General features: G+C 41.7%; 1 protein-coding gene across 1 annotated transcript in view; it reads right to left on the bottom strand.

The window, feature by feature from the left end:
- Positions 1–12,225, bottom strand: part of LOC143283299 (prolow-density lipoprotein receptor-related protein 1-like) — a 264,347-nt gene that overhangs the window by 80,333 nt on the left and 171,789 nt on the right. Inside the window, exons 24-37 of the mRNA XM_076589486.1 lie at positions 11,158–11,319; positions 9,932–10,072; positions 8,718–8,849; positions 8,020–8,136; positions 6,908–7,030; positions 6,051–6,245; positions 5,291–5,495; positions 4,359–4,535; positions 3,498–3,645; positions 2,634–2,730; positions 2,251–2,391; positions 1,681–1,908; positions 1,135–1,315; positions 647–753 (exon numbers count right to left, since the gene is read on the bottom strand). Coding sequence (XP_076445601.1) covers positions 647–753; positions 1,135–1,315; positions 1,681–1,908; positions 2,251–2,391; positions 2,634–2,730; positions 3,498–3,645; positions 4,359–4,535; positions 5,291–5,495; positions 6,051–6,245; positions 6,908–7,030; positions 8,020–8,136; positions 8,718–8,849; positions 9,932–10,072; positions 11,158–11,319 — 2,154 coding nt within the window. The remainder of the gene's footprint in view (positions 1–646; positions 754–1,134; positions 1,316–1,680; positions 1,909–2,250; positions 2,392–2,633; positions 2,731–3,497; positions 3,646–4,358; positions 4,536–5,290; positions 5,496–6,050; positions 6,246–6,907; positions 7,031–8,019; positions 8,137–8,717; positions 8,850–9,931; positions 10,073–11,157; positions 11,320–12,225) is intronic.

The following is a 12,225-nucleotide window of genomic DNA, read 5'->3' as shown; positions in this document are numbered from 1 at the left end:
TGTGTATGTGTGCACATGACTGAAACATGACTGAATGACACAGGAAACGAATCATGAGTACCTAAATGCAGTTGTCAGTCAGCTCTGCACAGGTAGGCAGCCTGTTTTGCAAATAGCTGTGTTTGTAAAGTGCTTAGAGCTTGGTCTCTGACAAAAGATAGGTGCTTTCTAAGTATCGATATTAATCATCATCATCATCATCATCATAAAAATAATAACAATAATAGATGATAAATAAACCTAAAGCTGGAACCAGCCAAAAGGGGTGTTCAAGTTTTTTTCTCTTTTGTTTAGACACTGACAAAAATGACTGAGAAATAACATTATCAAAAATCATTCAGTCAGTTAAACAATGGAAACTGTAACCTGGTTCGACCATTTAGAAACAGAAAAATCGTTTGTGGGGAAGTTCAAATCCAAAGTATTGAAACAAGAATTTCCAGGGGGAAACTATGACAGACTATGACTATGCAAAAGAAAAGAAAAGTCAGTCCACAGACATGAACCCTCTCCCCTTTTCAGAGTTTTCCCTGTCTATATCAATGGATGCACACAACGTTTGATGAGATGAACTCTCAGTTCCATGTACCCAGATATATCCACACTGCATTACATTCCATCAAACATAAAAGCCCAGAAACCTTACTGGCAGCGTTACTTGCGTTGGAGACAAATTCAGTGATGTTGCTTCCATCCATGTACGCCCGCATGATCCTGTGCTTCTCTCCACCCACCTCAGACCAGAACATCACCCTGGAAAAACAAAATGAGATAACTCATTATAAAAACAACAACACATCAGCCTTCAGTCTTCTTAGTCATCATTTCTGGGCTGCAACTCCCACAGTCACTCCCACGCATGAGTGGGCTTTCACACGCATGGCCATTTTTATCTCACCATTTAGGGTGTATAACTCCTATATACAGGGGTACATAAACCTTCAAAACAACAAAAACAGAAGTTTCCCAAATGCTTTTAAATCCCCCTTTCAATACACACAGAAAAAGTGACAATGAAACACACACACACACACACACACACACACACACACACACACACACACACACACAAACACACACATACACATTATATTTTTTCTCTCATGTATCTCCTAACCACACACATGTCCATACCCTTTCTTGGGATGAACAGCAATGGAATTCAGCTTGGACCTCTTGGTCTCCGTCACAATCTCTGTACGGAAAGCTCCGTCCAGCTGGGCCACAGAGATGGAGGCTTTCTCCTCATCATAAGATGTGAAATACATGTTCCGTGACAACCAGTCAATGGCAAAACCCTCCGGGTTGGACAGGCCTGTCAAAAAATTGTAATCATCAAAAGCAAAAGGAAAACCAAAAAAAATTCACAGTACTTCACTTTCAAATGGTTTATTATTAGCACAATCACATTAATCTCTATTGTTTTCTACATCTTCCTCTCTCTCTTCCATATTTTCCTTCTCTTATGTCTTTAAAGGTTCCCTTTTCTTAAAATTTGCATATAAATTTCTTCTCTAATTTCATATCTTTTTTCTTTAACCTTTCCTTTGTCTCCATGCCTGCCTACCTGTTCTTCTTCACCTTCCGGATTTATTTCCAGTTCACAAATAAGCCATTCAGAAAATACAGACTATAGTGCAGCTGACAGGAAACACCTGAAATCAAACTGATGTAACTTACCTGTGTCAATGATTGTCTGCACCCCTGTACCGTTCAGAAAGGCTGAGGTGATGACCTGGCGTTTGCTGTCAGTCCAGTACAGTCGATCAGACTGTACGTCATAGTCAATGGCAGAAGCATTCTCCACAAAGGGTACCGTGATGGAGGGGATGACATTGTAGTGGGCAGTTTTCAGGTCCACTCCACGGATTTCATTTTCCTTCACGTACAAAAGGAATGTGTTGTCCCCTGAAAACGAGAACTTACAGTACTGATTGTTCTTCAAGATGTTTGTCTTGGTTTTCTTTTCTCTTTTTCCACTAAAAATGAACACAAGTAGAGTGAAGTATTGCAAAGACAGAGCCTTTTTCTTTCATAGCGGAGGTACACTGGCTAAAATATCTGCACTGCCATGTATGTGAATGAAAATCTTCTGTGTATTGTTAGCATACAGATGTGTGAGAATCTGATAAAAAGAAAATCAAAGAAGACTAGACAACTTTATGACAAAGAGGGACTTGATCAGCACTTCCATCCCAACAATGCTTACATCTGGAAACATCACTGACTTCCATAAGAACAGACTGTTACCTGAACAGGTCTTGTTGTCAGCGTTGAGTTTCCAGCGATGCGGGCAGCGACACCTGGCCACCAGTTTCCCGTCATCGTTACCCAGCAGGCACAGGTGAGAACAGCCTCCGTTGGTTTCCGGGTCACAGGGGTTGTGGGGGACTGCAAATGAACACAGACTGATTTTTTTCCCTCATCAACCTTGTTGGATGTGACAGAGGGAGACTGGGACAGAGTATGGAACTGATTTCTCCAGGGATGAATAGGAAGTCAACTGACTTACAAGAACACAACCAAACAAAATGGATTGTTCCCAAATTCATGCATAAACTTTTTCATTCAAACACAGGGTGGATACATAATGTGAAACAAAACTGGGTTCACTTTTATCTCAACAGTCCTACCTTTTGGCTGGCGATAGGGGTGGAAAATCTTGACATCAAACGGCTGTGTGTAGGTCCTCTGAATGACTGTGACATTGGTTCCATCAAACTTGTTAGCCTGGAAAAACAATGGATTTGACACAATATTACAGGCCAGGTTTCAACCAGTAAAACTGCGGTTTACAATTCATAAACAAGACTGACGTGAACAGCAGATGTATGGGACAATTTTGTTCTGATGTACAAAGGCACTCAACATCCTTTCCATCTGTAAACATCTCTTGGGGCATACGTGTATTCACATGTACAGGGGTGCAAAAGGAAACTAGGGAGAGGGTGGAGGGGACTGGGAAAGTAGCCAAACATTCAGTTCTACAAATTTCAGAAGAATGTTTGCACAGGGGAAGGGAACATCACGGTTCACTGACCTAGCGTACACTGTTCACAAGTCAGAACACTTTTTTTTTTCACAAGGAGGATGGGATGGGGTGAAACAGAAAATCCTCAAACACCTTTTCCACGTCTATTTATTTTCCTGTTGAAGTACATTTTTCAACAGAATTTAACCAGGGAAAACCTTTTCATTGCTGTGGTTTGGGTTTTTTTTACACGCACCAAGTGCATGTTGTAAATAGGATGTCAGTTTATTATCTCATCCAAATGACTAACATCCAGACTAGTGCTCAAGGTCTAGTGGAGTGGAAAATAAATTCTGCTGAGTGTGGGATTCAGTCTTGTGCCCACAAATTTTCTCCCTTCCTAGGCAGACATGTTACCACTCGGCCATCACTCCACCTCACAGCACATATCACCCTCATACAACACACACACACAAAAAAAACTTTTTCACACAGCCAAATAAAGGGACAACACATGTCCTCTCACCTTCACCAGTGTGTTGTGGCGCCAGTCCGTCCAGTAGATGGAGTGCTCAAACAGCGTCAGTGAGAAGGGGTGGCTCAGGTGTTCATGGGAGATCAGGATCAGTCGATGATCAGCGCCGTCATAGGTGGTGCTATGAACAGAGTCTGACCTGCAAAAGAAAGAGAAAAAAAATTAGTTTGAATTTCCTAAGAGTTTCTCTAACCTTCTGTCTACATATATTTATAAGTTCTGTCTTTCATTCCTTTGTTTCTGAGTTACGTATGCATGTGTGTGAAAGTATGGGGTGGAAGGACTTTGATTTGTTTCTGCACAAGATTCAGGCTATATGAATACATTTATTACTATTATTATTCTCACTGTCTTAAATATATAATTTTTTTTTAATATGACAAAGGAAAAAAAGACAACAGTGCCATCTTTACTTTTTTTTTTTTTTACACATTTGTACGAGGCATCACTGATAACTTTTTTTCACCACAGCGACAATAGTGCTTGGCATTTCTTCCAGACTGAACAATCTTGCTTTCTTCCTTTTCAATCATGCCTGATCAGTTTTAGAATGTGAGGTAAGCATTGCCCAATCAGTTTCAGGATGGGATTCAAGCATGTGCATGCAATTAGAAACATATGTTCATGCACACACACACACACACACACACACACACACACACACACATGTACACATGCACATACACAATGTGCACACACACACACACACACACACACACACTGAAAGTGTAGAAAACCCAAACAGAACCAGAAAACATATTGACATATGTTCAACATATACATAAATACACATTCCTCATCTGCCTGATAACAGGGAAAGAAGAGTGTACACCCTCCATGCCCGTCACTGACCTTGCATCCACCCAGTACAGACGGTAGGCCTCATAGTCCAGAGTCAGCCCGTTGGGCCAGCCACCATTGGGCATCTGGCGAATGTCGTAGATAGTTATGCGTGTCTCGTTCTCTCCACTCATCGAGCATCGTTCAATGCGGGGGTATTCTCCGTCCCAGTCTGTCCAGAACAAAAGCCTGAAAAGAAACTCTGACTGATTAATGTATTCTGTTCAACAAACCAAAACACTTTGTTGTCATCTTCGTAAACTATTTGTCTCTCATACTTTAGCATGCAACAATCCAATAAAACTGTGGAATAAATCCTGAACTGAATATGAGACAAAAACTTTTTTTTTCTGAAACTGAGAAAAGGAATATACAAAAAAACAGACAGTAGAGAAAAAAAAAAAAAACCCACAAAGACAAGGACTGACCAGCTGATGACTGGCTGACTGCAATGTTAAATGAACCAGCCAGCATGGTCAAGTGGTCAACATTGCAGACTGATGTCTGGGAGGACGCAGGTTTGAGTCCCATCAAAGATGGGGTTTTTCAACCCATGAGCCAGGTCCTACCCAGAGCTGAGCGTGCTGTGGGCTCAAATGTGAAGACAGGGACCACACAATGGAAGGTCATCCACTTGACAGATGAGCCTTTAGGAGTGATGCTCAAATTTCTTGACCAACACTGCAGGTGTCTGTATCTCTTAGTCTTGTTGACATCAAGATATATGACAATACAGCTTTGTCAGGTACTTCCAAATCTTAAATGGACTAACAAAGCAGCATCATAATCACCCCTTCACCATTCAACACCATGCAAATAGAGAAAATAAAATCTCCAAAAATTCTGGGGAAAAACAACAACAAAAAACTGTCATATGAACACAAAAACACACGAAAACCTTCAGCCTCTCTCACACACACAAAACCTCAGGCCGCAACACTCACCCGACCCTGGGGTCCAGCACGATGGCCCGGGGACTGTGCATGGCGCCGGCCACCAGCGTGGTGCGGTTGGTGCCGTTCAGCTTGGCCACCTCGATCTGGTCCAGGTTGCTCTCCACCCAGTAAATGTTGCCCCCCACCCAGTCCACCGCCACCCCCTCCGTCGTGGCCAGACCCACGTCAATGATGCGCTGGATGTCCGTCACAGCTGGAAGAGGGTGTGATAGTCAGCCGTGTCCAACTATGACCATCAGAACAGCAGAGGACGCAACTGCTGTCCTGACTATCTGGGCTAGAATTGGATTATAGTGGAGTGTCTTGCCCAAGTTACATCCCCACTCTCTTGGCCAAGAGGGTTTTAGGACAGTTGGCGTTGGGATGGTTTCCAAAGGCCAACTACCCGCAAGGCTGCAGCACTAAGAACCAGTACAGTCATGTCTCCTAGTTTAAGACCCAAGATAAGTGTGTTACACATAAAACACTGGTCACAAGGTTTTCAGCCTGAGGACTTTTCAGCCAACTTTTTCACTTTTCTCTATAATCAGAATATATATTGAATAATAACAATAACAATAATATAGACTGAATTATAAGAATAACTGCAACAGCCACAAATGCTTACAAAATCAAACTACTTATTGTCTGACATGATACTGCCATGGTAGATTTTATTATCACTCTTAGAAAATGTAGAATAATAAGAATAACAATAACAGCTACAGTTAAAACTACTGAACAATGCTCACAAAAACAATTGGCTTACTGTTTGACATGATAGTGCCACGGTAGATTTTGTCATCCCCCACATCAGTCCAGAAGAGGTACTTCTTTTCCCAGTAGAAGTCCAGAGCAATGGTGTTACGCAGACCTGACACCAGTGAGACAGCGCTCATGTCTTTCATGTTCAGCTGACGTATCTCATGGCGGCGTGAGAAGATAACCATGACTGGTTCATCATCTGCAACAGTGAAGCAATAAGATAATATACATGCAATTAAACAATGCACTGGTTACCTTTTAAAAAAATGCTAAAATGAAATGAAATTAAAAAAAAAAAAAAACGGAAGAAAGAGCTAATAAAATTAAACACAATCAGTTTGTAAATAAGACTCTCACATGATAGAGTTTCCATTCAGCAAAGCAGAATCTAAGTAAAACAAAAATGTACTGAGTAACACAGTATATCGCAACTTAAACAAATCTCTTTCTTTCTGCTGAGTAAGTCATTCAAAGTCACTTAAAAACATTACTCCAAATTTGTGCACTTGTTTAAAGTTTTGACCAGCAAATATCCAGGTAAATTATCACATAACAGAACCATTTTAAAAATGATACAAGAAGGGATGTACAAAACCTTCACAACCTACTGAACTGCTTCTACTACTATTTCTACAAACTTTTCATACGATATAAATTTCAACCAAACACTGAAACACTTATATAAAATTCAAAAACTGAACTGATCAACTCTCAACACCGGGTTCGCCTTCACTGTAAATGTTTTCCATCTGCTTTGTTCTGACAGGACTGATACATTTCAGGGACAGAAAAGTTCCTGGGCATTCTTTAACATCAGCCAGATAATCCCAGCCATTTTGCAGACTGGCCAGCCACACATACCCAGTGCCTTGCAGGACCATTTGTCTGAGCCCAGTTCGTAGCCAGGGAAACAGGAGCACTGTTTGCCTCCTGAAAATGTGCAGTTCTGGCTGCAGGCTCCCCACTGTTTGCAGATGTTGATGTCTGTAAAAAGAATGGTCAGCCATGGGTCAGCTGGCTCCCGAGGCATGAGAAAGCGTCCATTTGAAAGACAACACGAGTACAACAAAGTTATCTACCAACAGGTTCATACAGTAATTACTGAAAAAAGTGAACTGTACATTAGGCAGCAGAAGAAGTTCACTTTCAAAGTTGTGGTCATGTCAAATTCTATCCAGAATTCTGATCGTAATACATACTGTCCATAGCTTTTATCATTATAAATAATACATTCTGTCCATGAGTTTTCATGCTGCCTCTGAATGATGCTAACAACTGCACAAAGCATAAACACACTGCTTGAATTGGTAATGACAATCTCTCTCATCTCATCACTTTTTGCAGTCTGTGGGTAATCTGCTGATGTCGTTATGCATTGGAAAGATGACGATAACATAAATGTTCTTGAATTAAACCAGTCACACATCCTTACCCCTTACTTTTCACAAACACACATGCATGCATGCACTCACGCATACATGCGCGTGCACACACACACACACACACACACACACACATCCACTGCACTTTCACAGACATTCACCCATTGAAAGACACTTATTTCTTTAGCACAAAAAAACACAAAGAAATGTTTTTCTTTGGGGATTTTTTTTCTTGAGCATTATTTGAACAAAAATCGTTTTTTTCTTTTTTGCACTTTAAAAAAAATAAAATAAATAAAAACACATATGAAAATAGTCTTTTTATAATTTATTAGTTTCAGCACTTTATAAAATCTTTTTCTTTTTATAAAACACTGCTATTCAAAAAATATACGTATAATTCAAAAACAGAAGTTAGCCTATGTATCAGTTTGGGTTTTTTTACAAACAAATCCACCAACCCCACTCCCCCAAACACATCCCCCACCGCCCCCCTAAACAAAAAAAAAGTGTACTATGTGCAGTCTTGGGTTCCACTCTGTCATCAACTGACTTGATTAGCTCACCCTTCCCTTTGACTGATGGACTCACCGTAGCATGTTCTGTTGTCAGCCATGAGCCGCCGGTTATCAAAGCAGCCGCAGACAAAGCCATCAGGTCCATTGTAGCACTTGTCGCTGCAGTCGTTGTTCAGGCACAGGTTGTAGGCTGTGCCAACAACAATAATGATAATAATCATGCAATTTTATAGTAGTGGTAATAGCATAGTAATAATGAAAATAATAATGATAAACATCATCATCATCATCATCAGTGGGTGATTTGCTGGGTCTGCTCGCTCTCTGACAGCTCTGCATGGCTCACACACATGGCTTTGCAGTACAGAACTTAGCTCATAACACACACACACACACACACACACACACACACACAAGCGCACGCACATGCACACACTCGCACACACACACACACACACACACACACACAGACACACACACACATTTTTCACTGCAAGATTATTTCAATTTGCTATGTGAAAAATAAAATAGCTAAAAAAAATTTTTTTTAAAACACAATCAGTCAATGGGTTCTCAATTCTTAAAAGTAGGAGACAGAGAACAGATGACAGATGTCATGATGACAGTAACTTCAAACAAAAACCAAGCCATATCAAAACAAAAAAAAAAAAAAGGAAAAAAACAGTGGCTGCCTCTCACACAAAGACAAACCTACAAACCAGCCAAGAAAAAACACAACAACAAAAAAAACCCTGCAGAATATAAACTTACAGCAGAGACGCCCCTCGTCAGAATGATCAGGGCAGTCGTTGACTCTGTCACACAGCTTTTCAGGAGGCAGACACATGCTGGAGTCACGGCTCTTGCACTGGAAGCTGGGCAGCTGACAGGGCTGTGTGAAGGCTGCACACACACACACACACACACACACACACACACACACACACACACACACACACACACACACACACACACACACACACACACACACACACACACACACACACACACACACATGTGCACACAACACACTCCACAGTGAATTATTTGATATATCAATAACCCACAGAAAAAAGTACAGGAACTTTATCTCTTACACTGGCACACACGTTCAATGATGTTTAGCTTTTCCCAATCAGCTGATCTGCAAGTAAAGAACAGACACTGTGATTTCTCCTGTATGTGTTCCTCTCTACCTCCTATCTTAACTGCAAGAAAACTTTGACAGGAAAAGCGAAGCAGCACAGGCTTGAAATCTGGTATCCATGCAGGAGTAAACGTCAAATATCACATATATACTGCGTGAAAAGATGTGTAAGAAGTACTATGATCAAACATTATTGAACTAGTTTCCTGGTGGAAGCAAGACCGGCACACAACATCCATGCTGCTCACACAGCTTGTACTCAGGAAACTAGAAAGGTTCAGAGGAACAAACCAAGGCATTCCTTCTCTTGGTCTGGTCTTTTCTGGTCAATAGGCCTCAGCCATTTTTGTTCTTCTGCCCCTTTTGTTTGTTTACCTGTGCGCAAACATGAAGCAGCACCGTCTTGAGATGGTTTCTCTCAGTGGGAGGAAAAGGTTATTGTTCACGATTGCTGGGTAGTGACTGATGTTCTGAACCTCTTTTAGTCTTTCTTGTTCAGTCTACTCCTATGTATCACATTATTAACATAACAGGAAGCATGCAAACATGCATGTACATATGCATACATGCACACACACACACACACACACACACACACACAAACATACACACATGCACACACACAAACACACACACACAAACACATACACAAACACACACACACACACAAACACACACACAAACACACACACACATGCACACACACACACACACACGCACACACATGCACACAAACACACACACACACACACAAACACACACACACACACACACACACACACACACACACACACACACACACACTACAGACGAAACAAAGAGCAGAGGGAACACTCACAGCAATGCTTTTCATCGGAGCGATCAGTACAGTCCGCGTCTCTGTCACACTTCCAGGCCTGGGGGATACAGCGACTGCCGTCCTCACACTGGAACTCGGACCAGTGGCACTTGGTCTGGTTTTTCTTCCCACTGCCTTCAGCTGCCAATCATGTCTTTCGTGTCAAAAATGGATTCCAAAAAGGAATAGCATATGTCTTTTGTTTGAACAAATGAATTCCTAAAAAGAAGCAACATACATCTTTTGTTTGAACAAATGGCAAGTCAATCATGTCTTTCGTGTCAAAAATGGATTCCAAAAAGGAATAACATATGTCTTTTGTTTGAACAAATGAATTCCTAAAAAGAAGCAACATACATCTTTTGTTTGAACAAATGGATTCCTAAAAGGAGCAACGTATGTTTTTCGTTTGACAAATGGATTCCAAAAAGACATAATGAATGTCTTTTGTTTGAACAAGTGGATTCCAAAAACAAAACTACACAACACCAGCTTGACATTGTAACAACCACAAAACGTAGGGAGGACATATAAAAATGTATGTTAAAATTTTCAAAAATATATTTTTAAAATCTCACCATACTGTGAACTGAAAAATGTTTAGATCTCAGTATCAGATTCACTTAATCATCTCAGTTTGAAAAATTAAGAATAGTGTACTGATGTATAAAAATAATAACAGCAGAACAGTAAATAATACCATTCAATATAGAAATGCATGGAAAAACACGAAAAAAACACAAACAAAAACTTGCACACAAACATACGTATGCACTCATGGACACATGCACAACATATTAAGACAAATATTATAAGGTCAGTAGCTGTAAGATCTGGATACCGTCAGTTTGAAAGCACAACTATGAGATTCATGAGGGGCATAATCCTCTGCGTGTGTGTGTGTGTGTGTGTGTGTGTGTGTGTGTGTGTTTGTGTGCGTGTGGCGCGTGTATGCATGTGTGTGTGCATGACTGTGTGTGTGTGTACGTGTGTGTGTGCATGTGTTTGAACAACAAATCACATTTCCTTCCTGGTCCTAACAAAATCTCGACAGGCATATTTGAAACAAGTACAAGTCCATCTACTTCTTCCAGTGTCTTCCAAAGTTCCAGCATTCTAAATACACAGGAGAAACTGCAACAGGAGCTGGACTGGGGGGAAGGAGGGGGTGGGGAGGGGAAGGGGCAGGTATAGGAGGGAGGGGGAGAGAAAGGCCAGACACTCACCCGGTTTCTCACACCCCTGCTCATCCGACGCATCCACGCAGTCATCGATGCCATCACAAATGGCGGCCACAGGGATGCAGGAGTCGTTGGAGTGACACCTGAACTCGTCCGTGCTGCACCGCAGACCTCCCGCCTTCCTATCACCGCCCGGCTTCTTCACTACTGCCACACAACACACAGGCATACTGCAACACCTCTCGGTCTTAACAGCAAGAGGGGAAGTGAAGGAGGGAAGAGAGAGAGAGAGAGAGACTGCAGATGCCCTCCCCCCACCCCCCCTTCCTTCCCGTTGCTGCCTGGCTTTTTCATCACTGCCACACAATACAGAGGGGTACTGTAACACCTCTTGGTCATGACAAGAGGGGAGGGGGGTGGGGAAAGAGACACTGACACTGACACAGGTTTAACTGTGAAGGCCACCAGCCCAACACACACTGGTAACGCAACAACTCTTGGTCATAACAACAAGAGGGGAGGGGGGTGAGCAAAGAGACACTGACACTGACACAGGTTTAATTGTGAAGGCCACCGGCCCAACACACACTGGTAACGCAACAACTCTTGGTCATAACAACAAGATGGGAGGAGGGTGGGGAAAGAAAGAGAGGGGGAGTGGGAGAGGGAGAAAAGGAGAAACAAAACAAAACAAAACAGATTTTGTTTAACCATGGAAATGAGATTATACGATTAATATGCTTTTTTTCCTGACCAGTCCTGGGACATGATAAAAGGAGGGAGAGAGAGAGGGCAGAGGGAAAAGGGATAGAGAGGGGAGAGACATAAAGAGAGGGAGATAGGGAGGCAGAGTGTCACACTGCCGCATTCACTCAACTCAAGCTCACACGACAGATATACTCGCACACCATGTTCGCATTCTGACTTCTCTCTTACCCAGTTATAAACAACATGACAACGTAAAGACTGCTCCTTTCTGATCATTGATAAATCAAAGAAAAATAAACAAAATGTCCACAGTTTCCCTTCTGGGATGAACCAATCCAGGGAATCACAACCAATAGTCTCCATTCTCCATACACCTCCCCACAACAGTTTCCAAATCACAACATT

Source organism: Babylonia areolata, chromosome 1 (assembly GCF_041734735.1).
Source record: "Babylonia areolata isolate BAREFJ2019XMU chromosome 1, ASM4173473v1, whole genome shotgun sequence".
NCBI classification, from domain to species: Eukaryota; Metazoa; Mollusca; class Gastropoda; order Neogastropoda; family Buccinidae; genus Babylonia; species Babylonia areolata.
The sequence above is the reverse complement of the archived record's forward strand: the minus strand, read 5'-3'. Positions and strand labels throughout refer to the sequence as shown.